General features: G+C 45.1%; 1 protein-coding gene across 4 annotated transcripts; it reads left to right on the top strand.

The window, feature by feature from the left end:
• KCTD20 (potassium channel tetramerization domain containing 20) lies at nucleotides 1-27,737 on the top strand. Of its 4 annotated transcripts, XM_017739115.1 has the most exons (10): nucleotides 1-394; nucleotides 2,316-2,387; nucleotides 11,514-11,605; nucleotides 18,550-18,743; nucleotides 19,397-19,676; nucleotides 20,685-20,787; nucleotides 21,301-21,421; nucleotides 22,355-22,552; nucleotides 23,008-23,118; nucleotides 24,538-27,737. In XM_017739115.1, exons 4-10 carry the CDS (start codon nucleotides 18,599-18,601, stop codon nucleotides 24,828-24,830), a joined length of 1,251 nt encoding a protein of 416 aa, XP_017594604.1. In that variant the 5' UTR covers nucleotides 1-394; nucleotides 2,316-2,387; nucleotides 11,514-11,605; nucleotides 18,550-18,598; the 3' UTR covers nucleotides 24,831-27,737. The 4 variants fall into 4 exon arrangements, with proteins under 4 accessions (XP_017594604.1, XP_008635772.1, XP_017594603.1 ...); XM_008637550.2 differs by lacking the exon at nucleotides 11,514-11,605; XM_017739116.1 differs by lacking the exons at nucleotides 1-394; nucleotides 2,316-2,387; nucleotides 11,514-11,605 and adding an exon at nucleotides 9,117-9,205 and having other exon boundaries at nucleotides 19,397-19,431; nucleotides 19,534-19,676.
• Nucleotides 27,738-27,773: the final 36 nt, after the last annotated feature.

The raw sequence follows: 27,773 nt of genomic DNA, 5'->3' as shown, positions 1-27,773 counted from the left end.
TCAGTTCACAGCAGTGTTTTCAGTGATCTGAGCATCAAAACAGTGAATTGTTGGGGTCAGGAACTGTGGGTTACTGTGTAGGCAAAGCTGCTTGTCAGAGTTATTATTCTTCAGACTGGACTCCCATGTGCCTTTATTATTATTTATGCTGTTTAGGGAAGCAGTCACCTTTTACTAAAATAAATGCCCTGTTTATAACGTAACTCTGTATTTACATCACTAACAAATGCTCTTCTGCAAAGCAGCCTGTACAACAATTGTCTTTATTTTCCATAATAACATCTGTGTTCTGATCTTACAGCTGAAATGCAGCAGTTTATGTAGACCAACCTGCACAGAAGACTGTGTCTAGACTAATTTCAGCTTATCTTAAAGCAATTAAGGACAGGTTAAAGTAAGTTCTGCTATCATGGAAGTAGGCATGTGCTGATTTATTGGTGTTTGATTCAAGACAGACAAATTTGCAGCACGTGGAATGCTTTTTGATATCTTTTGATGCTGGCTTCTGCTGCCAGAATTAAAGGGGATGAGTTTTGTGTTTGATTTGGGCTTGAAAGGAATGATCTTTCTGGTAGTAGTTCATTACATCATTTTATTTTTGAAAGCTTTCTGTTTTGTAGTTATTCTCTAAAAATGAGTGGAGTTCAGTGAGCTCAGTCAAGCTGCAGGGGCAGCTGGAAGAAGTTGTAGTTGAAAGAACCAAACTGGTTATTTCTATCCTTCTTAACAGTAGTGAGAACCAAGTAGCAAAGTCATTTGAGCTGTTTGATGTACATTGCATGTACCTACAGGCAGAGAAAACCCCATATTCAGTTTCTTTGGGTTGTTGATTTTCTGGAAAGGTTTTGAGACAGTTCTTGGAGTGGCAGATAAGACAGTAATTCCAGAAGCCTCATCACCGGTTGTGCTAACAGAAATGTATCACCTAAGATCCATCTAGGGTTGTTGGATGTGTCCAGTATAAAAGCACTCAAAGTTACACTTTGTTTTCCTGTGCTCCAGAGATGGCCTTACCCGAGCTCTGCACACCAGTAATCTGTATTTGCATCCCCAAAGTATTTTTAACCATCAGACTTGAGAAACCCTCTTACTTCAGCTGATTTGATCATAAATCTGATATTACCTCAGTCTCTTTGAAGTACCTTCGTGTTTTGGCATGTTCAGTCCTGCCTTCTGAGAATCCAAGAGGTTTCATAACCACTTGCTTGGAGTTTTCTGTTCAGGATATTGTAACATTTTTTTGTGTGGTGACTCAGTCTGTCTTTACAGGTCATGAGAAGTAAGAATCAACATCTCATTTTCTTGGTTGATGCTTTCAGCCCCAAGTTTGGGCCATGTGTTTGTCACTCGACCTCATCTTGAACTCATTCCATGTGCCCGTGACAGGCAGCCAAGTGTTCAGTTCACTGAGTAGCAGTGCAGTCAGGAGAATTGAAGTATAATATTGTTTAAAAGTCTTGCTATTTTTACCTGAAAACCCATAAGTAGAAAATTCGGGTGTAGAGAAAAGTAAATAACATTTCACCCTTTGTAATGAATTTGCCATAAGGCTCCAGTGCTGTAGTTAACAACACCTTCGTCCCCCTTTGCCAGAAGCTGTGATTGCAAAGGGACATTGGCCCAGCAGTGGGACTGGATTAATAATTGCATCACAAGAGTTGCAGAGTCTGTTAGGAAAGTCACTGCATGATGAGAGGCCAGCTCAGCAGCCAAATAACTGGGGAAAGGAGCCTTGCAGCGCTCCCTGAAATAGCACCTGTGTGCTCTCTGTTTGGTGCCTGTGCTTGCCAAAGCCACTGTCAGGAACTCTTCCTCCTTCTAGAAAGTCAAATCCTGCTTAATGAATGCAAAGTGAGTCTCCCTAAAGCTTTCACCTTGGGATGGACTCTGGAACTGCTGTGTTCTGCTTGGAGATCCCAGAGGAGTGTGTGGATAATGAGCTCTTTCTTTAGAAGAAAAATGCTGAGTTGGTGCCTGCTGATAAAGGTCACTTGAGCTGTCTAAAGGATCTCCTGATTTTTAAGTGAGTTCCTTAATAAAAAGTGAACTTAGCCAGAGGATCATTACTGGCTAATTTAACCCACATCCAGACAAGCAACGTAACACCTTTTGTGTGGGTGAAAATGTAAAAGGGTGGGGAGCCATCAGCTTTTTTTTTCTTCACTTTATTCATAAATAGCATAACCAGAGCTAACATAAAGTTTAGAAATTACCAATTTGCTAACATTAACGTTTTTATAGAAACAATGTGATTGTAATATCTGGTTTTTGGGGAGACCTGGCCAGGCTGCTGATGAAAGCCACTCTGATTTCAGGTTTCTGGTCCCAATGTCCCCTCTGATTCCAACATGACAGTCGGGTAGCACTGCTGGACCATCTTTGCCAAGGTTGGTACAATTTTGGGTCTCTGGCTTTTGGATGGCCTTGCCATGTGAATTGTTTGCTGAACAGCCTCCCTGTTCTGTTCTGAGCCATGACAGTACAGAGAAGCAGGGACTTGTAATCCAGGTAATGGGAGGTGGATGTGTTTTGGGAGTGGTACAGGGCAATAATTACAGGTGCTGAAGTAGCCGAAGTCCTGGGACCTGCCTTGCCTGTGTTGTTCCATCAGTTTTCACAACCATTTCTCCTCCTGTGTCTTGTTCCAGTTCTAATTTGCAGTCACAATGTGTCCTCCAGCCTCAGCAGAGACTTTACACAGACCCCTGGGGGCTTTGGATCCACTTTTTGGAGTACAAAAGAGGACTAAGGACTTTTGAAGGGCAGCTGGTCCATAAGCATAGGCCTGAAATTGAGAAGGAAAATCAATGTCTGTTAGACTTGGAAGCAGCACTGAACATGGGCTGCAGTTGCTGAAGCTCAACATTCAGTAATTTCTTCTGCAATTTGCAATTGTTTTTTTCTTCTTGCCCTCAGAACAACCTCAAATGTGTTATGTGCAGCTATTAAAAGTGGTGTTAATCCATGGATTGCTCCTGGGAGCACGAATGTTCAGTCATTGGTTTTGCTACTGAACACACAAATATAGAAATACCCTTGTGAACTATAAAATGTAACAAGTCATATATACCGCTCTGTCAGAGTGACTCGAGAATTACTCAGCTATTTACTGTGAGAATAAAAAGCTGCCTGGCATTCAATACAGAAGTAGCCAAAAGGAGCAATAAAGAAGGGGTGATGGAAATGGACTAAAGATAGAGAAATGAAAGCACAGCTCTGTGTCAGGTCTGCCTCTGCAATTTGTGGACAAATAGTCTAGATTAGAGTTTATTAGTCAGTCATGCTTTCAGTGGCAACAGCGTGTGTTCCGAGAACTGGGAAATGAATGCAGTTCCCGACCAGCTCCCATAAAACAGTGTGACATCCCTGACCTGTGTGGGGTGTCAGAGTTTAGTCCATTGAATCAGGAAGTTTTCAGAAGGAAGCAGAGCTTGGCAGCCATAAAAACAGGAGAACTGAACCTTGTGACAGCAATGAGAAGTGGTGTGTAACAGTTAATGATTGCTGCTGCCACATGGCTTGTATGCAAAGTTTTGGCAACATAGCTTTGCAAAACAGATGAGGCAGATGTAAATAACAAGGCCATGTTTGATAAAAGAGGGGTTTTCAATAAATGTAATTCCTGATCTAGAAGGCATAGCTGAGTCCCTTGGAGCCCAACCCTGTGGCTCGCTGTGCTGGGACAGCAGCTGGTCACCTGAAATGAATCTGTGAGTCCACATGATGCCATTGGATGTCCTGTAAACTGCCAGGATTAAGCATCTGCCCCAGTTTGAGCGATTTGCTCAGTTTAATAATCATTGACATTATTTTTCTCTAAGTGGTGCCTGTTTTATAACTGAATTACTGCAGTTCTCAGGTTATTCTGGTAACTCAGATAAATTGGAGTGAGAGGTCCACAAAAGATGTGAGCAGGGAAAAGGCAGGAAGGGAGAAACTGATGGCAGCAGCAGCAGAGTTTCTGATGGACTGGAGATGAGCGGGGTGGACTTTCCAAGTCCCTCAGTTCATGTGCTCAGTATCATCTGCTAATTCAACATAACTGGAGCAAACAACGGAGAAAAACAGAGTAAGGAAGCTTTAACCTCTGTGAAAGTGAGCTCATCTCTTCTTCCTCTGGACCAGTGGATTAAAAAGCGTGGTGTTACATAATCTCTACCCACAGAAAAGCTTCCGTCTGTCTGGAATGTTATCTGCTGTGGCAGTTGGTGGTTATGAATGAGTTCCCTAATCCATTGACGGAAATGTTCCGGCAGGCACTTGCAGACTTCCCTGTAGTCTAATGCTTGTTGAGAAGTCCTTGGTCAGGTGTCAGAGGCTGACTTTACTGCCTGTGTTGGGAAAGGAGTCCAGCTAAGGAATAGAAAAGAAATAGAGATTATTAAAATTTCCGGTTTTGATTTGCTGTTAAAATTTGATTTCTTAAATCCATGGAGTTTCTCTCTTATATATGAGCACAACCTGGCCTTTTTCTATAGGATCTAATTTTTCTTTTGCCCTTCAGACTGACCAAGTAACAAATATGAAAAATCATAAGATTATTCAGTCATGCGCAAATCAGGTGATTCAGGTATATTTGAGAAGTGATTCAGCTTTAATGTAAAGCACCTAAAGACCACAAGGTTTTGCCCATATCCAGGCTTTGCTGAGGTCCATCCTAAGCATGTGTAAATTAGCTGATGTTTGAGTCACTTGAGACTAGGCAGGTTTTAGCTTTTACTCTAAATGCTGCTGATCCCTGGACTCAGCTGTGCTGCACAGCGATTTCAGACCTCCCTTTGAGTGCGGTCGAAGCCATCGATTTGGATGCTGCACTAATGGGGAACAATATTGATCATGAGCACTTCTTGGGCACATGGGAGAGGAGCTTTCTCATTCCCAGCATTCCCTCCTGTTTCACATCCAGTAATGGGGCTGGAGCGTGTCTGCTCCTGTCCCACCTCAGGCTCAGGGTGAGGCCATGGTCAGACGTGCTGGGTGGGGTGGGAAGGGTGCTGTGGGAAGGGTGCTGTGACTGCTCTGTCACTGCTCCCAGTGTTCTGGGGATGGAAGTCCCCTTGCAGGGCTGAACAAGGTGGCTCTCAGAAAGACCAAAATGATGTATTTGATGCAAGGAGCTGTGTTCACGTGCAGCTTTGCTGTCAGGCCCAAGGAGAGTGATAAACAGCTGGGTTAGAGAAGGTCAGCTGGGAATGCACTGCACAAGATACTGAAGTGAAACCAGTCTAATGATTTCTGTTACCTTGTGCTAGCCAAGCAAGGGGGAAACTGGGTTTGTTTATTGATAAAGCTGTGGAGAGTTTTGTGCATTAGGGCTATGCTATATTTAAGTGGTGTCCTGTCTGTCAGATGTCCCTATTACAAAATGTTCTTTGCAAAGATCATGGGCCTCTCCTTTTAAAAGCTGGTTTTGAAAATCAATTGTTTTCAGAAAATTGGTTAATATGCCATGGCTGTGGCACCTCTGTGTGTCTTCACTTTGTGCTGTTAAGTCATTCCAAGAGCATTTTAAAGGTGTTATAAACAGCTATGGGAAATGCCACTTCACCACTTGAAGAGTAGAATTATTGCATTTCTGAGAGATGAAGCAATTCTTAATGCAGAAAATAGAGTGTTCTCCAGCCTCTCACCCTGTGTGCTGCAGACACTAAGTGCTATCTTTAATTAGAAGGCTGTCACAGCTGAAGTAAAAATAACAACTCAAAACAAAACCTCCTGTGAACTGGATTGAGAGCCATGAGCCTTAAAGGCTTTACTTCTTCCTGGAGCAGCTGGAGCCCTGACAAGGAGCATTCCAGCCCCTTGTGCTGCCCAGGCCGTGCCTGGCACACCGGACTGGAGGAAACATTCCCCTGCTGGGGCGGGGCCTGCTGGGACTTGTGCTCATGGCAGACGTGCTCTAGGTTTAGCAGCAAGAGGTGATGTCTTGTGTCTTCAGCCAGACTGACAAAAGCCACCTCATTTCATGCAATCCACATTAAGAGCTCTGAAATGTCATGGTGTGGTCACATCTGCTCAGGACTGAGTTGAAATCATCAGGAGCTGCTTTTGGACATTTATAGACCCTTTAATTAGCAGACTCTATAGGAAAACCTATCTTCTTGTTAAGGATTTATTAAAATCATGCATAAGCTCTACTGCTGGAATATGCTAATTTATTTGAGAATCTCTTGGATTATTCAGAAGGAGAGTGAATATTCCTCACAAGGAGAGGCTTTGAAGACCATTTCCTTGAAATAAATAATTGTTTTAAAGTCCTGGCATTTCTTTTGCATGTTATCTTTGAGATAGACAAGAAACCAGCTACAGTTTTGGCTAGAATATTGTTGAGTTCTTGCTTGTCAAGGTAAAAACAAGCTGGAGGGGCCTGTTCTGAAATACACTTCAATTTTAGAACTTACCCTTTCAAGAGTGACCTTATCCATGGCCCAGATGGGCACCTTGCCTCAGCACAAACACCTCATTATGTGTGTTGAAATAGGCATCTTCTCTGCTTTTTCAATTTTGTATATTTTTTTTGTGGTATTTTCCCATTTTTACTCCCACAAAATATGGCTCCAGTTCCTGGCTAATTTTGCTGTAACACAGCACTAGCCAAATATTTTTGTGGAAGAATTATTAGTCATAGAAGAATGTAATGGAATATTCTTAGAAAGTGTTATAACTATGCTTGACATGTAAAATATTTATCCAGGCATGTAAACAAAGCAAGAGGTGTCTTGCCAGTGTCCCCTTGTAAACCTTGGTTGGTTTGAAATCATGGAGTTTTTCAGTTCTTGAAAATAAGGTATCAGGTTCTCTGCTGACATGAATTGCCAGTGCTAATGGTTGGCCTCACCTCGATGAAATTGTAGCCCCTGCTCTTGCCTCCCTCAAAATAAATCAGGAGGTGTTTTCCAAAGAGCTGTAATTGTGCTAAATAAAACTGCCGTGTTTATTTTGGTTTCGGATTACTCAGTATTGCTTGCAGTTACTAATGCAGCTGCACTGTGAAAGGAGCCTTATGTTTGTTTTGCTTTTTCTTATTGTCTGTATCTTAATTCTCTTAATGAGAATTAAACCATGCGTCTGATTCGGAGAACTCTGTTGTTTCTAAGGACAACACTGATAATGTTCCCTTAGGCACTCAGGCACAAAGGAGCATCTCTGCCCTTCCACAGGAAAATTCAGCTGTGGCTTTATCTGAACAGGCTTCCAGCAGCTGTTGTGGTGAGATAGGGCAGTGCCCCGTGGGGATGGCAGATAGCGCCCCTGGCAAGGACCCCATGCCAGCCTGAATCATCCCAGACTTTGGGAAAGATCCCCAGTGCTGGGTGAGGACACCTGAGCTTTGCCAAGCCTGGTTCTGCCCTTGCACACTGGACACAAACTGCTGCTGGACCTGGAGTCTGAACCTCTCTCTCAACGTGGCAGTATTTCCTTGCAGATTTAATCGCATTCCATTGCAGCCTCCCTGGGTTTGTTTCTTGGGTTTGGTTTGAGTTTTTTCATTGTTATTATTTTGAAAGCTCCTGTAACTGCATTCAGCTTTCAAAAACGTGCCATCTATTGTTAGTTTTCCGAGCTGCTGCCGTGCAATTGGTTAGAAATGAATGGCAGTTGGAGTTGTAGGGCAGAGTTGTAGCAGATGAGCTGGGAATGAGTGAGCTGTTACTTGTTGGGATCCCTTCCAGAGAGGGAAGGTGGAGTTTTGAGCTGCTCGCAGCCTTTCTAAAATAAGAGTCAGAACCAAGTAGGTGCTTTTTGCCGTGTGAAATGTCAGATAACTTTTTGTAGTGAACTAAAAGCTCTGTAAATGAGGAGAGGAGTTTTGGTTTAGGCTGGATATTGTCTCTGCTGAATTTTTAATTTTTAATTAATTTAATTAAAACTTGTGTATTTCAAAACACACTGATAATACACCAATGCTCATCTCGAGAGATCCACAGTGGACAGTTGCTGTGGTAAACACACAGAGGGTAATTATAAAAGCTAATTCATAAATTATACATATACAAATCATATAAATTATATTAAAAAATATATAAATCTGTTCTTTGTCCTAATGATGTCCACCAGCCTCACCTGGTGTGGGACATCACCTCCTGGTGATTAGAGGCTCTTGATGTTCACATTCCCCCAGCCTTTTTACCAGCCACAGGTGCTTTATTGTACCTGTATGTAGACAGGTGAGATAATTGGGCATTAAAAAAAAATAAAATCTTGCCCCCAAACTAAAAGTAATAACAAGTTTTTGCATACAAAAGTTAGTAAATTAGTGACAACTTGGATTTTTTTTTTTTGTGTTGTATTGCTTGGTTTGTTTTTAATCAAGAGCCCTCTAAAGGCATCTTTCGTTCACACTTTCAGACTTCTCAGGAAAATGTGCTTTATCACTGGCGTGAGTCAGGAGAAAAATAGTTTCCTGCTTGTTTAGACTCTATTTGCATTAAAAATCATATATAATTGATAATACGTGATATATTTAATTCTGCTGTTTTGTGAAAATGTGTTCAGAGAAGTCTCTGAGCAATCCAGCTGTATCTTAGGGGAAAGTGGTAAGAAATAGAATAAATTGATTTAATATTTGGGCTGACAGAGGGTAACATCTCCAGATTCCATAAACATGTAATGCCTTGGCCATGGCACCTGAGCACGGAAGGAAAGTGGTCGTTCTTATTTGGGTTCTTTAGCAATGCATTGATGTGTCAAAATAACTCATTGTATCCTCAGTTACTGTAAATTTGTTCGGGCCCAAGTCCTAGGACTCCTGGGCTTGGGAATCCATGTGCACGTATTTATGTACATAACCAAAAATTCTGGTGGCTAATTGCTCTTCCTGTCTAAGGGATATGTGGCAGCAGGTGTTTTACCAAATGGCCTCAAGGGTTTAATAAAACTGAGCCTTTTCTACCGCACAATTCCTGCAAAAACTGCCTGAATAAGGAATCTGGAGAGAGAGAGAGAGAGATTCGGGAGGCTTTTACTGAAAAGAGGAGACTTTAAGCTGTTACCGCACAGATTATATTCAAACTTTCCATGAATCAGCTGGAGGGACTTTTAACCTGAAATATTTACATGAATCAGCCGCCCGGGTTTTGGGGGAGTGACCATCGCTGCTCAAAGAGTTTAAACCCGAAGCTTTGCTGTGCTTTGGTGCTTCCCTCTGCTCCAGCAGGATTTCGGGATCGTGGTGCAGGGAGCACTGAGCACGGATGAGCCGGCAGTAAGTGAGGGGCGCTTGGCACAGGGTTTGCTCCAGAGGTACACCAGGAAATGTGGGTGATCAGTTCAGCTCAGAAGTTCTGGTGGTTGCAAGTGGATCAGATTCTGTGGCAGAACTCCCTCAGAAATACTCTTGTCCTTATGCTGTTTTCTGCATTTATAATTGAAAAACTGGACTTCTCAGAATATAAACGCAGGAATTGAAATCGTGGGAATTTGGAACCAAGTTTGGTTTAACTGCCTAAGAGCAAAAGTTGAGAAATAAAAGCTTTTTTAAATCCAAAGGGATAAGACAGCTCTTGCTTTTATGCTTTGCTGAAGTGTGTGGGATTTTCTGAAAGCTTTATAAGTACTTTTCCAGAAAATGGTAGAACAGAGAACACAGCCAAACTTTGTTGTCTGCAGCACTTACTCCTGTTGCAGGCTTTCACGTAACTGTTTGTAGCTTCATTTAACACAGGTGAAGAGAAGGTGTAACTCATAGGTGTCACCTGCCTTAAAACTTTATTTAGCTCAGTGTTGTCTATTTTAGCAAGGAACATTGCTTTTTCCTGTCTCTAGAGAAAAATATCTTGCTTATATTTGCAACAGCTCATCTTTCGCCAGAACTTTTTTTTCCCTTTTCCCTGACCAGATCTGCCCACTCTGACCTTCTGCCAAGGAAGGAGGTGTGTATTCTGTATGGGCATAGCCAGCTTTATTTAAATTGCTGAATTTAATCAGATAGCACTGGCAAAGCTGCCATTGCCACAGTGGTAAGAAGCTCTTTATGAGGATCAAATATACTTTTTCAGATTACTGTCTTTATTCCAGTATTGTGAGGAAATACCCTTTATAGTTAGCTTGGTTTTGCTCTTTAACATGAATATCCTGGGTCTCAGAGGGAGGGGAATAAAAAAGCAGTAACTTGTTGCCTTGGTGAGGAATTCTGTTCCCTTGGTGGGACATTGCTGGATGCACTTCATCTGTCCTGTTGATGAGGCTGCCGCGGTGTGACCTTCCTATTTCGGGGGAAAGTCTGTAATGGGTTACATCCAGTTAATAAATCTCCATTATTTTTCTGCAGGTATCAGTCTTGGTGATTGTAAATTGGCAAAAGAAAAGATGCTGTGAGTGTGGGGCACTGATGAGGGGTCAGGTCAGTGCATAAACTGAGCACTGGTGGTGACAGAAGGACCTGGTGAACCCTGGGTCTTAAATCAAGGTGTGCAAGTGCAGTGTTAAACCCTTAAACTCATATTGCCAACTGGAGTTTTGAATTGCATTTGTAGAAACAGTGGATTTTTGTTGAGCCTCGAGTAAATGACTAAGTCAGTAAACTTTGCTAACAGTGCAGCACTATGCACAGAATGGGAGAAACAATCAACCATTTCATCAGCCTCCTTGCTGTCTCTTGCCAGCATTTTCAGGCTGTCCTGCATTGCATCAGACCTGCTGGACATTATTTTCCATCTATCATTTGATGCCAGATGGAAAACGAATCCTCTGTATATTGATAGTGTTATTTCATAACAAGGGAAAAGCTTTTTGTCATGTGCCTGTGCTGGTTCAACCTATAAATCAGCTTTTATTGTCTGCTTGTGTTTGTGTTGGGAAAAAGAAATGAGGATCAGTAGGAGGTTTGTGAAAAGCATGTAAAGGCTGCAGTTAATGTTTTTCTCTCTGGTGCAGTCCGGGTGAATGCACTTCCATGTTGTTCTCCAGTGTTCCAGGTGTATCCACAGGTGCCAGGGAGTGGCAACCCCACACCTGCCAAGTCTCGCCTTGCCCTGAGCATCTCTGTTGGTTCAGGTGCACAGGGCAGTGCCTGGGGCTCAGCCTGGAAATGCCGATTTCCCTGGTTGTGAGGGACCTGTGGAGCCAGGCTGGGAGAGTTGGGGATGTCCAACCTGGACAGGAGAAGGCTCCAGGGAGACTTTAGAGCCCCTTCCAGTGCCTAAAGGGACTCCAAGAAAGCTGGAGAGGGGCTTTGGACAAGACCTTGGAGTGATAGGTCAAGCGGAATGGCTTCCCACTGCCAGAGGGCAGGGTTAGATGGGACACTGGGAAGGAATTCCCCCCTGTGAGGGTGGGGAGGCCCTGGCACAGGGTGCCCAGAGCAGCTGTGGCTGCCCCTGGATCCCTGGAAGTGTCCAAGGCCAGGTTGGATGGGGCTTGGAGCAGCCTGGGATGGTGAAAGGTCCCTGCCCATGGTAGAGGGTGGGACTGGATGAGCTTTAAGTTCCTCACAGTTACAGAATGAGGCATCAGGTCTGGTCTGAATTTTTAATAGAGGAGAACATTTCACTTTTTGCCTTTCTTTCTACCAGATGAGTTCCTGTCACTCTGCACAGCCCTCTGGAGTGCCTCCCTGCAATTGGGAAATTTTTATTGCAGCTGAACTGAGCTGACAGGCAGAATGGTTTGTTTTTTCTCTCTTTCTCTCTCTCTGGGAAAGTCTCCATCTGATGATCAGAAACAAATAGTTATTATGAACATTAGAAGTTGCATTGCTACCTACTTGTCAATATTATAATTTTTCATATCAAGTTTGATGGCTGCTTTTTTACTTAACCAATGTTAGCAGCCATGGGGAGATCTGTTATCTCCATACTGCATTCCCTGCTGCAGTTTATACCTCACAGTGATTCCCCTAATCCTTATGTACAGGAAACACTTCTCCTTATTTATCTTAAACCCATGAGATTGCCCTTTTTCTCTCCAGAGTAGGAAGTCAATCATTGCTAATTTGTTGCTCTGCTTTTATGTTTAGAGAAACTTTTGGCATATTCTAAGAAGATATTTTAAGAATTCATGCTGGTTTTGGCTGATAGAAAGTTAATTTTCTTCTGAGTAGCTCATGGGGTGCCATGGTTTGGATTTTTGCTGGAAAAAAAGGTTGATAACACAGGGGTGTTTCAGTTATTGCTGAGCAGGGCTCACACAGAGCCACGACCTTTTTTGCTGCCCACCCACCAGTGGGCTGTGGGTGCACAGGAGCTGGGGGGACATAGCCAGGCCAGCTGAGCCAGGAATGGATATTCCACCCCTATGGCATCATGCTCAGTGTTTAGAGCTGGGGGAAGAAGGAAGAAGGGGGGGATGTTGGGAGTGATGGTGTTTTTCTTCCAAAGTGATGGAGCCCTGTTTTCCTGGGCATGGCTGAACACCTTCCTGCCCATGAAAAGTGGAGAATGAATTACTTTTTTGCTTTACTTGCATGCACAGCTTTTATAGAGTCATAGAATGCCAGACTGGCTTGGGTTTGAAGGAACCTTAAAATTCATTTTGTTCTACCCCCTGCCATGGGCAGGGGCACCTTCCACTCTCCCAGGGTGCTCCAAGCCCCGTCCAGCCTGGCCTTGGACGCTTCCAGGGCTGGGGCAGCCACAGGTGCTCTGTGGGAAACCTGTGCCAGGGCACCCTCCCAGGGAAGAATTCCTTCCCAATATCCCATCTAACCCTGCCCTCTGGCAGTGGGAAGCCATTGACCCTTGTCCTGTCACTCCAGTTCCTTATGAGCAGTCCCTGTCTGGCTGCCTTGGAGCCCCTTTAGATCCTGGAAGGTGTTGTGAGGTCTCTACACAACCCTCTCTTTTCCTTTACCTGTTAAAAGGATCTCAACCCATGAGTTACTCTTCCAGTTCTCTCCCATCCCACCAGGGAACAGTGAGCACATGGCTGTTTGGGGCTCAGTTGCCATCTGGGGTTAAACCAGGACAGAAATTAAAGCCAGGCTTTAGCCATTGTGGAAAGACGTGCAGTTCCATTAGAAATCCATCTTGTTCTAAGTGTAGGACTGTGGAATTAGGTCAGGCACACCCTGCGTACGCGTGTTTCCTGCTTGCTCATATTTCTGAGAATAATTGTACATGGGAATGTTTTTGTAGACTTAAAGGAGTGTTGTCACCTTAAAAATGAGTTGTTTGGAGTTTTATTTCAGTCCTGATGGTTAGGCTGTGGTTTAGGAAGAGGGGAGGATTGTTCACCAGCTGATTCACTCACTGCTGGTCCTTCCCCACCGTTTGCAAACCAAATGGTGAAGTAAAGCCACTCATTTCTACTATTTTTGCTCTCTTACACCTTCTCTCTTGGCATGCCACATGACAGCGAGACCCTGTATAAGCTGTCAGACCTTTTAGCAAGGGCTTTACTCCTCAATGGATTTGGCAGCTAGGCTTTTCATTATTTTTCTTCGAAGTCTCTGTGAAGTTCTTCATACCTAAAATACTCTATAATGGCTCTTTAAAAAAAACTCCAAGGATAAGGAGTATATCTTTATAAAGATAATAAAATATTGTATTTATATAATACAATAAATAAAAAGTAGAGACATCAGCACATTTGTACTGATGCTTTTGTGTTTTCTTTTGCTTAATAAATGTGCTATATCTAAATGGGTTTTCCTTGCTGGCCATGTTGCAGTATTTGAGTTTCTTTTCGTGGCACACATTACCTTGTTTATGGTGGTTTGTGCAAGTGAAGCCATTTAGCTCTTCCAGTAGTGGGGTGAGAACTGTATGCATTGGGAAGTGGCTTTGGATGTGCCTCAGATTCCTTAGGGTGGGGAAGGATAACGTGCTGAAGATCATCCCAGCCTCTTTACATTCCAGAACACTTCCTACTTACAAATTGCAAAGAACAAGGATCAGCCTTTTTATCTCTGCAAAGCATTTGCAGCATGAATTGTTTGTGCCAAAGGTTCATTGCTAAATAAAAGTGTTTCCACTTTGTGATTAAAAACAATTTAAATATGATTTCCATGTTTTTCCCTCAACAAAAGACAAGATTCTAGTCAAGTTCAAATAGAGATGATTTCACTGGGACCACCAGCACAGGGTCTGGAGAGCAGAGATGTTTGTGCAGTTGCACAGCTCATTCTTGACATTGTTGTGTTCCAGAGGAAGAAGGGGCCCCCATGCTCCAAGTGCGGCAAAACCAGCGGCCAGAGCCAGATGGGAATTTTGATTTTTGATTCTGACACTGAGTCCCGTTAAAACAATTAAAATCCCAGCCTTTCTCTGGCTGGAGGAGCTCTTTCTCTGATCTTTAGTGCTGAACGTGACATGGGGCTTTTGCTGCTCCTCATTGCCCAGCTCCTACAATCCAGCTGTGAGGCTTCAGCTCCTCTGTGGACTTGTCCTTACCTGATCCTTCAGGATCTGAGCACACAGACAAACCACAGAGAAGTGAGGAAAGACATCAGGCTGCCTGTTCATTCTGTGGTACCAGCCAATTTACTCTTCCCAAAGGGTGGGAACATGCATGGAAGGAGCCTTCTAAGGACTCTGGTAACCAGGGACTATTTGTCCTGCTAGCACAGGGGAATTGCTGGTGCATGGCCAGGGAGGTGAGCAGTGAACGTGCTACAAGTCAGAGTAACACCTGAGTAGGCAGTGGGCCTGCTGCTCTGATCCTGAGGATTAGGTCTCCTCCTCTGTGTCCCTGTTTTCTCTCATAAAACACTTCCCTGCAGTGCTTCCCAGGGCTCTTAGGAGCAATGAGCAGTTAATATTTGTAAAAAGCTTTGAAGATGAATAGTGCTAATTATTATTTATAGGCATTCATTCTCACCACGGGTAGTTTGCCTTGATCCTGGGCATGAAAGGAAACCAGGACATTTGTAAGCTGGTCAGGCAGGAGTTTGGCCTTGAAGTCTTTATGTACTTGTTTCCCCACTGGGTTCTGGGTGTGTTTGCAATATATTTGTCACGTTAAATGACCAGTTTGGGGATTTATTTTACCAGCCAGATGTGCCAAAAGATCTTTTCTCATTTCCCTCAATTCTGCTGACACACGATGTGCAGGATTTTGGCAGGCCAAGAGGGGCCAGGAGACAGGGAAATGCCATCAGCCTGAGCAGGGTCAGATGATGGGCAGGACTGGATGTTCCATTTCCAGGAAAGAGGAAAGTCAGATCTTATGCTTGGGGAGAGCCACCACATTGCAAAGAGCAGCTGGTTCTAGTGTGTTTTGCTGGTGCTCAACTTAGTGTAACAGAAAAGGAGGAGGGTGTCAAACAGCTGGGGTGTTTTTTCCCTACCAATCCTGCTTAGCAGATTAAGCAGCAAAACGGGGGAAATGCCAAAGGAAAATTCATGTGTTGTAGTTCCTGCCTAACTGGTGTGTGTTCTGTAAATAAGTTCTGAGCTGCTGTTGTTAAGGGCTCTGCTGAGGGGTGTGCAGGGTCTCTGCATTTAATTCAGAGCTTGAGGTGATGAACAAAGATTTCAACATTCACCCAAGCCAGTTTGCTTGTTGAGAAATTCAGTCTGTTGGTGTTCGTGCTATTCGACATCACTTAAATGGGGCTTGTAAAGCAGAGCTCTGGGGAAGTTACGGAGTCTAAATGTCCCTGGATAAAGCTGCTCTTTGCCTTCATATACTCTGCTTATTGATCTGACTTCCTGCCTAAATTCTCCTCTCTGCTGAGTAACGCGTTAAATAATCAAGAGATTGTTCAGGCACCACAAGAGGAGGTTGTTGGCAGAGCTGCAGCAATTGAGCACTCCTGGAAGAAAAGAGGCCCAAGAAGTAAATTTTATGCTTGTCTTGTTTTCTTAATGGAGTTCTTGTCAGCTTGCAGAGCATATTCTGTTCCCTGGTGAGCATGGTAGCATCAGTTTTATCAGGGATATTGTTTCAATACAGGAAAGTTAAGGTGGGGGGAAAAGAGTTCCTGAGCCACAACCCAGTGTGGTGTCTGCTCCTCTGAGCAACCTGGGCTAGTGGCAGGTGTCCCTTGAGATGCTTTAAGGTCCCTCCAACCCAAAGCATTCTGGGGTTCCTCCTGACAGCTGGCAAGTCTCGAGAATGACTCCCCTTGAGGGCTTTCCCTTAGGGTTAGGGTTATGATTATGTATCTGCTCGACAAGGGTATTCTTTTCCCCATCTCAAAATATTTTGCCCTAAGTAAATCAAACTGCATTTTAAAAAACAGGTTTTGGCTTTCAGTGCAGTTACCAAATTGTAAAGCATTTTGGTTCAGATCACAGATTGCAGAATGTTCTGAGTTGAAAGGGACCCACAAAGATCATTAAGTCCAGCTCTTCAGAGGATTGAATGCACAACCTTGGTGTTACCAGCGTCACGATCCAGGCAACTGACCTAATCTCAGGGTGAAAATATACAGTGTAATAATTCCATGAATGTGTTTGAAATCACAGTATCAGTTCTATGAATACTTTAATATTTGCAGTCTTGAGAAATTCCATTTCCTCACAATATCAGTGCTATGAAACAGGGGAATAGTTGACTTTTTGTTCCACTGGGCTTCTTTTCCCCTCCAGGGTGTTTTAGAGTATGTAGGTTTTCGTATTTAGGTTTACCTCCACACCCCTTTGTCCCACTGCCCGGCACTGCTGGACTTTCTGCCACGCCTTTGCTGCTCTGACATGGGAGAAGAGGGCAGAGGATTGCTCAGATTGTTCACAGGGAGTTTGTGTTACCTTTGCTCACGTAAAAGATTTCTTCATGTGTGACCAGGTCCATCCCACTTAAGATGTTCTTCTTAAGGTTCTTCCCCCAGAGGGTTCTGGGGCACTGAACAGGCTCCTCAGGGAATGGGCATGGCCCCAAGGCTGCCAGAGCTCCAGGGACAGGGTGGGATGGTTGGGCTGTCTGTGCAGGGCCAGGAGCTGGACTTGATGATCCCTGTGGGTCCCTTCCAGCTCAGGGTATTTCATGATTCTCCCTGGAGGATGCTTGGTCACAGAGTTTAGTTGTAGGTGGTCCTGTGAGCAGCTGGGAGGCCAACTCTCGTACTGATATTCTCCAACTCCAGGTATTCTGTGATAGTGCTGGGCAGCATTCACAGGGACTGCTGGGTTTCTGGTGGCACTGCTGAGGGGTTTCTCCAGGCAGCCAGGACAGGAAAGCAGCCTGGAAGGTGTGGGGAGAGCGAGTTTTACCACACTGGGTATTTTGGTAAGAGCGGAGGAGAAGGCAATGCTCCGGGTGCTGTTCAGATTGCTGGGACTGAGATGACCCTTGGGGGCTCCCTGTGTCGCTGGTCCTGCCAGCCAGAGCCTTTAAAAAAATAAATGGTTTTGTTGTTGCCAAAAATCTTCCTTTGGATGACCATCACATGATGTGTAAGCAGCAGATTTTCTAAAAATATACAGATATAATAACGTTGGCAACTTCAAATTGGGTTTACGGAATAAAAGGAATGAGCTGTTATTCCTTTTTTAAATTCTCATTAAGAGTAAAATGCTTAATTCAGACCACCAGTAACAATGGGCTTGAAACCCACCACTGAACTGCTCATTAAGGCCTTGACCCTCAGCAGGTGCTGGCCAGAAACTCAGCAACTCTGACTTGGCATTTTGCTATTTTATTGGTGCTGTGTTCTATCTGCTTTGTCTTTGCTGTGGCAGTGTTCTGCCAGGCGTCAGAGATGGCACCCACAGGCCCTGCAGTCTTCATTCATCCAAGGGAAAGACACAGGACAATTGTTCTGCAGGGGGGAAATTGGAAAAAATCATTAATGAGGAAATTGGTGTTTTATGTTTGAGAGAGTGAAAGGAAAACACTTGACGGAAGGAAATCGCTTTCTTGATGCCAAGAAAGGAGAGCTGGTTCTTATCCAGGGCAAGATAAATGCTAGGAGATACAGAGGAGTGAAGTGGGTCTTAAAGATAGAAACAAGGAGGAAGAATTTCACTTGGAAAAAATGGGAGCGGTGTCTCTGCATATGCTGGAAGAGCATTCCAGATTTGAGTGGCATTGGTTAAAGCATCGTGTGTGGGGCTGCTCCAGCCACGGCCATTCTGCACCGTACGAGTGTTTGTTGTGGGACTGTCCTGGGTTAAATAGTGGGGGGAGCACTGTGTGATGGCACAGGATAAATCAAGAAGAAAGAACCAAAACCAAGCAATGACTGGGAGCAAGGAACCTCGTGGTCAAACCTCAGTGGTTAAGAGGCAATGCCTGAGCTGTTAACTGGGAAAATGTTATATTGCAGGCTGTAACCATGTTATAGAGTTCATTTGGCCAGGTCTGGGAGTCAAGAATAGAAACATTTCTAAAGGGCTCCAGAGGTCTGGAGGAGTTGCCAGGAAGGTATTTGCAGGAACATACGTACGATCTAAAGACATCAGTGACTTTAGACTCAGCTTTAAAAAAGTGAAGGTCTGTAGATTAAATAGATTTAATAGACCCCTCATTACTTTAAAAGCTTTTTTCCTCTCTTCCTAGGTGAGGGTAGGGGCGTAACTAGCACCATAAGCCTCTGAAACACAGTTAAATACCTGAAGAAATGCCTTTTGAGCCTGAGGCACCTTGCTTGTGGTACCAGATACAGGGATTTGAACTTCATTGTTTGGGAGTTTCTTCCAAAACTAACAACCTGGATTCTCTCTCCAGCTCTTCTCTTAGGAAACGCCACCAACTCCTCACAGCACGGAGGCCCAGCATGAATGGGAACTGTGCTGGGGGCACAGACTGGTTGAGAAATCTGGAGTCCAGTTGTCCTGTGGAAAACAGAACTGTAGCAGCCCATGAGTCAGAAGAGAGTTCTGTGTTAGGAGGTCACAGCCCTGCAGTTCCCAGGACTGAGGGTAAGGATAAGGTCCTCAACCTTGTAGCCTTTAAGGGAAATTATTTTTTGGGCTTTGAGGGGTGTTCTGTTTCGGAAAATGTTCCAGTATCACAAGGCAGTTTGCACTGGGGAGTATGTGCCTTGCCTGTGCCAGGCTGCCCTAAAGGACACAAGTTCACAGCAGAGTTCAGCATCTTTGGAACCCATCCCATGGGAATGCCCTGGCTGGCCTGAGGCTGTCCCTGAACAGATTCACTGGAGGCACCGGGGCAGTCCTGTGTGCCCACCACAGACTGGCACTGGGCACTGCTGCCTTACACCACTGTGGTGAGGTGTGTGCTGCTGCTCAGCTTCCTGTGGGGGTCCTGCCAGCAGTCTGGGTCTGTGTTTCTGGCCTTGCTTAATTCCTGTGCTCCTGCTCTTTGCACCTGAATCCATCTTGCTTTAACAAGGAACATTAAGCATCATGGCTCACCAAAACAGCCAGCTGCTGGTTCAATTCAGTAACAGCCCAGTTTGATGTCATATAACATTACCCTGACAGTTATGGCTGTTGGCATCCTTAATTATTGCATGACTCAGTTTTCTCATTTCAGTAGGAAGTGTTACTATGAAATGATGTTTTTCAATAAATCCTCTCTTCCCCTTGCAATGTTTGTTTGTGTCCCTCAGGTTTGGATTCTGAATGCCGACACAACACTTGCCCAGTAAGTCCCCAGATCAGTAGCATGCTGTCTGCTCCTGAAGAACCTCACAGCTGCCATATCCCAGATGGAAATAAGAGACAGTTGGAATATTTTAATACCCAGGAACGCCATGGATGCTGTGCATTGTCTTCAAGCAGCACTTCCCAGACAGTAGCTCCAGAGAAAGTGACCCTGGTGGTGGATGGCACCCGCTTTGCAGTGAATCCCCAGATCTTCACTGCTCACCCTGACACCATGCTGGGAAGGTGGGTCACTGCCGGTACTTTCAAGGTACCTCAAGACAGTCTAAAATTCTTCAAAATGGAATAAACATTCCACACGGTGACCTCAGTAAGAATTTGGCTGTGAGTGAGGCCCAGAAGACCTGAGCAGATGGAGAGGTGGTAGTTCTCTAGATAAGTCTCCCTTTGGTCCACTTCAATTAAAAAATGCACACTTTTAGCCAAACATGGTCTACTTTTGCCTTCTCCCCAAGTGTTTGCCTGGTCTGTCAGCAGTACATCTGTCCTCAGCTGATAACCTTCCTCCTGAATGGGGAATATGATAATGCTCCATCCCCTCCTGCTGCCACCCCTTGATACTCTCCCTAAAGAGAAGTTACTCAGCTCCTGCTGAGAGGTTGGAGCCTGTTGCTGCACCAAGAAATCCTTGTGTGCTGTATTGCCAGCACTTTCCCCCCTCCGTGACCAAAGGGTTCTGTCGGGTCAGTGACCCTTGCATGGCTTATTGTGTAAAACAAGGCATCAAAAGCCATGTGGAGTTATTTGGTGTAGGTCAGAGCAAGGGCTTTATTGTCGGGGTTTTCTGCCCCAGGACTGAATGATCTGTTCCTTTGGCTTGTTCCTTAGAGTGCAGTAGCCGTAGCAACAGAGGCCAGCCCTCCTCTTGTCCTTATTTACTATGGAAGAGATTGGAGTGGAGGTTTAAGTTACTGTATCTCTGTGTGACTGCTGGGCTTCACCACAGAATCATGGAATGGCCTCAGTTGGAAGGGACCTTAAAGCTCAGTTCATTCCACCCCCTGCCATGGGCAGGGACACCTTCCCCTCTCCCAGGTTGTTCCAAGCCCTGTCCAGCCTGGCCTTGGACACTCCCAGGAATCCAGGGGCAGCCACAGCTTCTCTGGGCAGCCTCTGCCAGGGCCTCCCCACCCTCACAGGGAAGAATTTTTTTAACCCCAAAGCACCTGTTTGTCTCTGAAATAAATACATTTCGATGGTCTTGTGCACTTACATAGTTCTTTACCTCTCCAGAATGTTTGGACCAGGCAGGGAATACAATTTCACCAGGCCAAACGAGAAGGGCGAGTACGAGATCGCAGAAGGGATCAGCTCAGCCGTGTTCCGCACCGTGCTGGTAAGGGCGGCTCTGCAGATGGGGAGAAAAGGAGGAAACAATCTGTTTGTCACATGTGCTCAGCTGAGACATCTCCAGGCAGCTGCACTCCCTGGGACATTCTGTTTTTACATTTTGCATTGTGATTCCTAAAGAAAAAATACTGTAGGCTTTGGTATAAGTCCACATTTCAGATATTTGCTGATGTTGCCTTTTACCTTTTCTATGTCCTGCTGTTGTAATTCCTGAGCTGTATCCTGACCCTGTGGTTGCATATAAATGCATATTGCATATGAGATGTTATGAAACCGTGTGCCATGGAAAAGTTTTAACTGGAGCTCATCATTTATCAGACCCTAGAGGATCTGCAAAGAGACGTAGATTCTCAGACAAGCAGGGCTGGTTTACTGTTCACAGAGCTATAAATAGCTTCAGTATCTCTCCATTTGTAAACAAAACAAAGAACTAATTAAGAATTATCATAGTCCAAGATGTCTTAATTTTTCTCTCCAAAATCTGTCCCTTTATTCACAGGATTATTACAAAACTGGAATCATTAATTGCCCTGATGGGATTTCCATCCCAGACCTTCGAGACACGTGTGATTACCTCTGCATAAACTTCGATTTCAACACAATCAAATGTCAAGATTTAAGTAAGTATGGAGAGAAATCAGCTCTTAGGAGGTCATCTGCAGGGCACTGAGCACTCTGATCCTGATTCAGTGCAGTTCTTCATCTTGTGCTTTAGTTTAAGCATGAACATGTGGATTTCTCTGGGGCTCAAGCTGCATTTAAAAAGCTTCCTTTTGGCTGCTTCAATCCTAAGTGAAGTGACTGAATCCTTCAGAACACAGGCACCTTGATCCAAAAGCAAATTATAAACATTTTAGCCTCTTTCTGTAACGGAGGCTGAGCAGAGCTTGCTGTTACTGCCAACAAAATGAAGGCTAAAAGCAGGATTATAACCCCTATCCAAAATGTACCGGAGAGTCATGAATAATTTAAGATAAAGGCTGATGGGCAGAGCAGGAACCAAGGATACCCAATCTGGAAAGTAGTTGAATTTCTGGTCATGAAGGGATTTGATTGGGAGTAGCTTTTTGGTGGGCATGCTGGCAAAAAAAGTACTTTTAACACTGGCAGGTCTGTGAAAGGCACTTTACCAAAATGGGGTGTGTGGTATCATAATGTGGGTGGAATTTCCTGCCCTGTTCTCTGGTGAGTGATCACAGAGAAGGCAGCAAAATGTACTTTCAAGGGCAGAGGTTGTTGCTGGAAATTCAAGTTAAGTATCATAATGAATTAATTATTTAGTCTGTTACTGTTTCACTGTATTGATTGGAGCTTGGTGGGTTTTTAATGGGAGTGGAATGGTTCTGCAGTACAATTTGCATCCCATTTGAAATGCAGTCTGCACTTCTGATTTTGCCAGTTCTGGATCTGGAGGCTGTCGATGTGTCTGAACATATGTTGAGCATTTTGTCTGAAGAAGGATGCTGGCTGTGCTCTCGGATGGATCTGGGAAGTGCAGAGCTGAGACATATTTTCATAGTGTAGCAAAGCTCCTGTGATCTGTGTCTCCTCAGGTGCTCTGTTACACGAGCTCTCCAATGACGGGGCTCACAAGCAGTTCGACAGCTACCTGGAGGAGCTGATCCTGCCCATCATGGTGGACAGCGCGAGGAAGGGGGAGCGGGAGTGTCACATCGTCGTGCTGACGGATGAAGACACTGTGGACTGGGATGAGGATCATCCACCTCCCATGGGAGAGGAGTATTCACAAAGTAAGGGCTCTGCACTGTGTTCCACACACACCCAGCCATAAGGAAAGGACACATTCCCAAACTGGCTTCCTCCAGGAGGAGATGCTGGCACATGGAGCCCTGATTTGTGTGCTGTGTATGAGCTGGTGCTGCTGGAGGCAGGATGCCTGGCTAGTTAGAACTGATCCCAGCACTCACTGCACTTTTCCTTCTGTTTCTGCCTCCCCCTCAGCCTTTTCCTGGCTCCTTAGTGAGGGAATACTCTTTGCTTTACACTCCCATCACCACCCAGTCTATCGAGACTGTGATGTGCATCTCTGCCCTCCCACAAGGAAGAACAATTAATCCCAATGAGGAGAACAGACACCTGAAGTAATTCTTGGAAACCACATCTGACTTTTGGCACAGCAGGGCACGTCAGAATTAGGGAGAAGGTTCCTCGTCGTAGATTCTAATAATCCTTTTTATTTCTCAAGTCCTTTACAGTTCCAAGCTGTACAGATTCTTCAAGTACATCGAGAACCGGGACGTGGCAAAAGCTGTGTTAAAGGAACGGGGCCTGAAGAACATTCGCATTGGCATCGAAGGTAAATTGCTGCTTCAGCAGGGGAAATGCAGAACCAGGTGACTCCACAGTCAGTAAAGCCTGGTTTCCTCTGGACTCCAGGCATTTCCTTGTTTACTCTGTGTTTTACATTTATCTTTATGAAACCAGTTAAAACTCAGCATGTTCTTCTTTCACCTCTACTGTGTTCCACTGAAATTGGCCAGGAGGCTTAAAAGTTAAAGGAAAGTAAAAAGTACATAACATGTACAAGAAAGACTCATCTCCTTAGGAATAAGTAAACAGGAAACAGGAGTCAAATGCTTCCACCTACTGATCCAAACATTCCCTTAGGGAGCTTACAGAATGCTGGGCCTTATCCTGGGAGACTTTATTATTTTTATAGTAGCTGTGTTTGCTTACAGAATGGCTGGTGCTGTGCAGCACCTGTAGACTGACTACACACAGTGCTGCACCCTCTTGTCAGAGAACCATGGAATTATTTAGGTTGGAAAAACCCTCTGAGATCATTGAGTCCAACCACTAACCCAGCACTGCTAAGCCACATCCACACGTCTTCTAAATCCCTCCAGGGATGGTGACTCCACCACTGCCCTGGACAGCCTGTGAAGGTGAAGAAATTTTCCCTAATATCCAGTCTAAATCCCCCCAGCACAGCTTGAGGCTGTTTCCTCTTGTCCCTTCCCTTGTTCCCTGGGAGCAGAGCCTGACCCCCCCCCTTGGCTGCCCCCTCCTGTCAGGGACTTGTGCAGAGCCACAAGGTCCCCCCTGAGCCTCCTTTGCTCCAGGCTGAGCCCCTTTCCCAGCTCCCTCAGCCACTCCTGGAGCTCCAGACCCTTCCCCAATTCCGTTCCCTTCCCTGGACACGCTCCAGCCCCTCCATGTCTCTCTTGTCATGAGGGGCCCAAAATTGAACACAGCACTCAAGGTGCCTCAGCAGTGCCCAGCACAGGGGGACAGTCACTGCCCTGGGCCTGCTGGACACACCATGGCTGGTACAGCCCAGGTGCCCTTGGCCTTGTGGCCCACCTGGGCATATCTCAGCTCATGTTCAGCCTTGACTCCTCTCATTTTCTCCCCACATAACCTCACAATATCCTCATAGTCTCCTGATTTGTCTGCCCCCTTTTCCTTCTCCTCCTCACTGGCTCATCTTCTGGCACATAGGGATGACCTGCTCCTGGAGCTTTAAGTTTTGTTTCTTGAAGGATGTCCAGCGTTCCAGGACTCCTTTGTAGGGGGAAAGAGAGCAGTCTTTTGCAAGCCAGTAATGCTAAATGTGGAATCTGAGCATTTGTCTGGAATCTGAGCATTTGTCTACTGAGTTGTGTGTGTCTCACCCTGACCCCACAGTCGTTCCTCCCTGAATGTTCTGGAATCCTATTGGCACTTTGTGAGTCAGAGAGGTGCAGTGGAGCTGACTGGCTGTCTGTGTTTCCAGGGTATCCCACCTGCAAAGAGAAGGTGAAGAGGAGGCCCGGCGGACGCTCCGAGGTGATCTACAACTACGTGCAGCGGCCGTTCATCCAAATGTCCTGGGAGAAGGAGGAGGGCAAGAGCCGCCACGTTGATTTCCAGTGTGTTCGGAGCAAATCCCTGACAAACCTGGTCACGGTGGGGGATGATGTTTCAGAGGACCACGAGGTTATAATGCATCACCCCCCACAAGTGGATGAACTGGACAGGCTGAATGCCCCCTTCTCCCAAATGGTTGTTAATGATCTACCGGATTAGAGTGGCTCAGGGTGGAGAATCCTGCTGGATGTGGGAACCTCTCGCCGTAGTTTCATCCCAGGTGATGGGACACAGACTCCTGCAAGGTGCTTTATCCTCGTTCATGCTCTTACTACGTTGTCGTATTTCAAGCATGTTAATAAAGAGCCACACTCTGTAGTATTAATTGTGCAATCAAAAGCAACGTCTCCTCAGACAAAAAGAAATGATCTGTTGTTTCTACTACAAAGGCTTGTGGATTGTGGGTGCTCAATATTTTATCTAAACTTCTGAGAGAAGAGCACAAGTGTGTAGAAACGTCTTGTTTGACATGAGAGAGGAAATCCTGGGCATGTCAAGACAAAGCTTTCCTTTACCATTAGGCACAACTTTGTTTTTGTGAGGATCACAAAACATCAAAGCAGGACAGTTGATATTGTTGTCAACCAGCAGAAATGTAGCACAGCGTGACAGCAAAACTCTGAGTGTGGAGGAATCTGTTTGCACTGCCACCTGGCTTTGGATCCAGCGTGGTGTACTGCTGCCCCAGGGAAGCAGGAAGCAGTTCCATAGGAAGCGTATGCCTGTTCACAGGAATCCCCCATCTATACTTCTCCATGAGATGGAATCACTGTTTTTAGGGATGTTTTCTGTTAAGTTCAGTAAAATGAGTAGATCATGCTGAAGGAAAACCCAAAAGAGACTGTAGCTGATATTTTACCAACAAAGTAAATCTGTTAATAGCCAAATAGATGTAAGAAGCTTTCTAGAAGTGACTGTGCATGCTGAAGACTTTGAGTTGTCTTCTCCATCCCCCTGCTAAGACAAATAAAGCCAATGGAGTAGCTCCCAGTTTACTACCTGAGTAAAATCCTTGGTCTCATCAACCTTAGTCAGTCAGAATTGCTGTAGACTCTCCAAGGAGCTGCTGCTGCAGCTTTAAACAGCCAGCTACTTTCTTCCCAATTTGGAATTGACTGGACCATTTTGCTGTCAGGCAGGTAAGAAATACCAATAGTAAACCAGCCCTCAGTAGGGAAAATGCACGTACCTGGGAACAACTCTCCTTTGCTCCTCTGAGTGTATTATCCTGACCTAGGTAAGGCTCTGGGAATTTGGGTTCAGGGCCAACAAAGCTGTGACTGTGAGAACAGGCACCCTCCAGGCTGGTTTAGCTCGGGTAGATTGGAGCCTCCCTGGTCCTGCTCCTGCAGCACTGAGTTCCCTGTAGGAGTTAGAAGTAGGAATTCCCTGTAGGAACTGTCTTAATCCCTGATGAGCACACACTGAGCTCAGCACTGCCAGCTGAGCTGAGGGCACCCAGACCAGGGCTGCCTCACAAAGCCATCCCTTCTGATGGCTGTGTAAAGGCTCTGTGCATGCAAATCAGAGTTTTTAAACTTGCTGCTGGTGCAAAGAAAAGCTGAAACCATTCAAGAAGAAAGAGAGGGACAGCTCCTCACAAAGCTGGTTCAGGTCAGTGCTGCTCTGGCAGTGGTGTTGAAACCTGGATCACTTGGGTGTTGAGTTACCTGATCAGACTTGGCAAAATTGAGGTGTAGATATCAGTCTGGCCCTAGGAAGTTTAATCCTTTTTTTGGCGGGGCTGCAACATCAAGCAAATTTGTATTGTTTTCCTGACTGCCAAGTGCATGGTGGGTTGAGCGGTGAAGTTTGCTGCTGGTTGCTGCTAAGGTGTTTGTGGTTTTCAGTGCAAATAACAAGATCAAGCAGAAAATTTTAGTTGCAAGTAACAAATCTCTGCTAAGGCACATTTTAGTTTCCATTAGTAAGGATACAGGTTCCATTCTCTCAGTGTTTCCGTTCTTAGCTTCTTTCCCAAGTGCAGCAAATTGATTTCTCCTAAAAAGAAGTGCCTATGGGAAGATTTCAGGACCTCCTAAGAGTCCCAGGGGTTCAGATGCCCAAATTCCACTTGACTACTTTTGAAAACCCCTCTCTGTGTGTCACTGGGTCAGTAGAGAGAAGTGTCCTTTGGTGCCTGCACAGAGCTGGGGTGATGTGCAGACACTCCGTTACTGCTCCAGATGAATTGCTGTTGTGTAGTAGAGAAAGGAAGACACATGGACCATGAACCTCCACCAGGGGCCAGACCAACCCCATTCCTTGCCCTGGTGATGAGCTGTTCCCCCAGGACAAATGGAAGCACTGGTGAGCCCAGCAGTGGTGGAACTTGTCCCTAGACCCCAGCAGTGATGGCCCCCAGGCCCTGTGATTATGTTTTTCAGTGTGTATTTATTTTCCCAGCAGTCAGGTTTAATTAATTGAGTGTTGGTATTGCCCAGCTGAGCTGGAATTGGAGGTTTCCACACGTTCTGCTCTAAGAACTGAAGTGTTGGTGGTGTTCAGAGCTCCTCCTCAGGACTGTGTCAAGACATCAGGTGCTGAGAGTTGCACCTCGATGGCACCTTTTGGGATCTGACAGCTAAGGTACCATGTCCAGCCAAACTAAATCCCAGTGGGTGTGTCCCTGAGCCCAGGCTCAGCTCGGCCTCTGGAAGAATTCAGACAGTTTATTAAACTGCGCCAGGCCCTCTCGGGAGTTACAGACTGTCAATGCCTGTAGGAGCTTGTGGTTCCCTGTGCAATCAACTGGACCTTCAGCATGGGATGGAGAGACCCAGCTCCCATGATTTCCATGCAGTTTTTAACCACTCACCCCCTGAGTTTATTGGCTTTCCCAAGTAATTACTCATTTTGGATTTTAAATTTTGTTAGTAGAGTGAGTTCCATTGGAACATTGAATCAAATTTTAAGTGTGTTTGCTTTTCCTCCTCTCATGCTCACCTACTTCAAGTACAAGGTCAACTTCTGTCTTACTCTAGATGTACTGAAGTGCTCCCTGTGCTGTGTATGAACCCCAGATGTATGGTCTCTTTTCTGTATTAAAGTATAAATTATATGTGACTTGTTTGCCCCTTTAAAAATTGTTTTAAATGTGGA

This window comes from Corvus brachyrhynchos, unplaced genomic scaffold, assembly GCF_000691975.1.
Source record: "Corvus brachyrhynchos isolate BGI_N302 unplaced genomic scaffold, ASM69197v1 scaffold607, whole genome shotgun sequence".
Taxonomy (NCBI): domain Eukaryota; kingdom Metazoa; phylum Chordata; class Aves; order Passeriformes; family Corvidae; genus Corvus; species Corvus brachyrhynchos.
The sequence above is the reverse complement of the archived record's forward strand: the minus strand, read 5'-3'. Positions and strand labels throughout refer to the sequence as shown.

Excerpts from the sequence above, each read along its gene's own strand:
- KCTD20 (XM_017739114.1), top strand. Across the intron at positions 19,677-20,684 it reads CCTGACACCATGCTGGGAAG|AATGTTTGGACCAGGCAGGG; the intron begins GTGGGTCACTGC and ends TTACCTCTCCAG. Across the intron at positions 20,788-21,300 it reads CCGTGTTCCGCACCGTGCTG|GATTATTACAAAACTGGAAT; the intron begins GTAAGGGCGGCT and ends CTTTATTCACAG.